The sequence below is a fragment of the Nomascus leucogenys genome, chromosome 4 (assembly GCF_006542625.1).
Source record: "Nomascus leucogenys isolate Asia chromosome 4, Asia_NLE_v1, whole genome shotgun sequence".
Classification (NCBI taxonomy): Eukaryota; Metazoa; Chordata; class Mammalia; order Primates; family Hylobatidae; genus Nomascus; species Nomascus leucogenys.
Window position 1 is genome coordinate 74,878,042 of NC_044384.1, and position 1,903 is coordinate 74,879,944.

The 1,903-nt window shown below is 40.1% G+C and overlaps 1 protein-coding gene across 1 annotated transcript; it reads left to right on the plus strand.

The window, feature by feature from the left end:
- Positions 1–490: 490 nt before the first annotated feature.
- Positions 491–1,426, plus strand: LOC100594224 (olfactory receptor 140-like). Its single transcript, XM_003281103.1, has one exon. It carries the CDS (start codon positions 491–493, stop codon positions 1,424–1,426), a length of 936 nt encoding a protein of 311 aa, XP_003281151.1.
- The last annotated feature ends 477 nt before the right edge of the window (positions 1,427–1,903 follow it).

Genomic DNA, 1,903 nt, shown 5'->3' on the forward strand with positions numbered 1-1,903 from the left:
GTGGGTTCAAATGTAAATTCTGTGGGAAGAGAGAATAATCCTTACCTGTGTACAGCACTTTATAGTTTACAAAATCAATCTCACAACTACAGTGTGTAAACTCACAGATGTAGAGGAAGGCTCAAAAGCATGGGACACTGGAATAACTTGGCAAAGTCAAATGGAGTTGGAACAAGAGGAAAAATCCAGATCTCATGTATATAGTCAAGTATGTTCTCAGCAAATTACACAGAAACTGTTGTCTTATAGATGTCTACAGGTGATAATATTAGATGTATTTACATGAAGAGACTGAAAGCATCATGCAGGAAGTGAAAATGAAAAATATAAATAATTAGTGGGGTGAGGGAAGCCAAAGACATGCTCCACAGTTAACTACCTTATCTCTATACTGTGAAATTCAGACTGTAATCCTTTAATGATTAATAATAATCTTTCTTTATCTATCACTTGTAGGTAGTTCAGACCCCTGGAAGGTATTACTCTCTGAATGGATCACCTCATGCCTCCCAACAATGTGACTGAATTCATTCTCTTGGGGCTCACACAGAATCCACACTTGCAGAAAATACTCTTTATTGTATTTTTATTTATTTTTCTATTTACCGTGCTGTCCAATCTGTTCATTGTCATCACCATCTCCTCTAGCCCCACACTTTCATCACCCATGTACTTCTTTCTCACTTACTTTTCCTTTATAGATGCCTCCTACACCTCTGTCACAACACCCAAAATGATCACCGACCTGCTCTGCCAGAGGAGAACTATTTCTTTGGCTGGCTGCCTGACTCAGCTCTTTGTGGAGCACTTGCTGGGAGGCTCAGAGATCATCCTCCTTATTGTCATGGCCTATGACCGCTACGTGGCCATCTGCAAGCCCCTGCACTACACAACCATTATGCGACAAGGGATCTGCCACCTTCTGGTGGTGATAGCCTGGATTGGAGGCATCCTGCATGCCACTGTGCAGATTCTTTTCATGACCGACTTGCCCTTCTGTGGTCCCAATGTCATTGACCACTTTATGTGTGATCTCTTCCCATTGTTGAAACTTGCCTGCAGAGACACCTACAGACTTGGGTTGGTGGTGGCAGCCAACAGTGGAGCCATGTGCTTGCTCATCTTTTCCCTGCTCCTCATCTCCTACATAGTCATCCTGAGCTCCCTGAAATCCCAAAGCTCTGAAGGACAGCGCAAAGCCCTCTCCACCTGTGGCTCCCACTTTACTGTTGTTGTATTCTTTTTTGTGCCTTGCATATTCACCTACATGCGTCCTGTGGTCATCTACTCTGTGGACAAGTTGGTGACTGTGTTCTTTGCAGTCCTCACTCCCATGTTAAATCCTATAATTTACACTGTGAGAAACACAGAGGTAAAAAATGCCATGAGGAGTTTGTTGAGGAAAAGAGTAACAGTTTGTGCATAATGGCAAGAAAGTGATGATATACATAAACATGGAGGATTATATCTGTGGTAAATTGTGCAAGAGAATTCACAAATTTTACAGATCAATAACAAAAACTAAACAAACAAGCAAACAATTTAAAAAGGTCCCAAGAAACTAACATTTATTGAGTACTTAATATTGGCTAGGTCTTTTTGCTAGGTATTTTGATAGCTTTTAACATATTTTACCAACATTTTATGTTCATGTGCATTGATTCTGGATATGCAATGGAAAGAACAACCATAAATCCCTAGCTTGATAATTCTAGAGTATTGTTTTTCTAGTCTCGTTGTTACTTTGCTAAATTCTTCATACATATGTTACATACATGAAATTGACTTTTGCATAGAATGTTGATCTCAGAACTTTTAAAATTTTTGCTTGGCTCATGGTAAAGCAAAAAAGAGGCTAGAAATCCTTAGACATGGGTAGATGGAGGGTGACAATTGAGGAGCG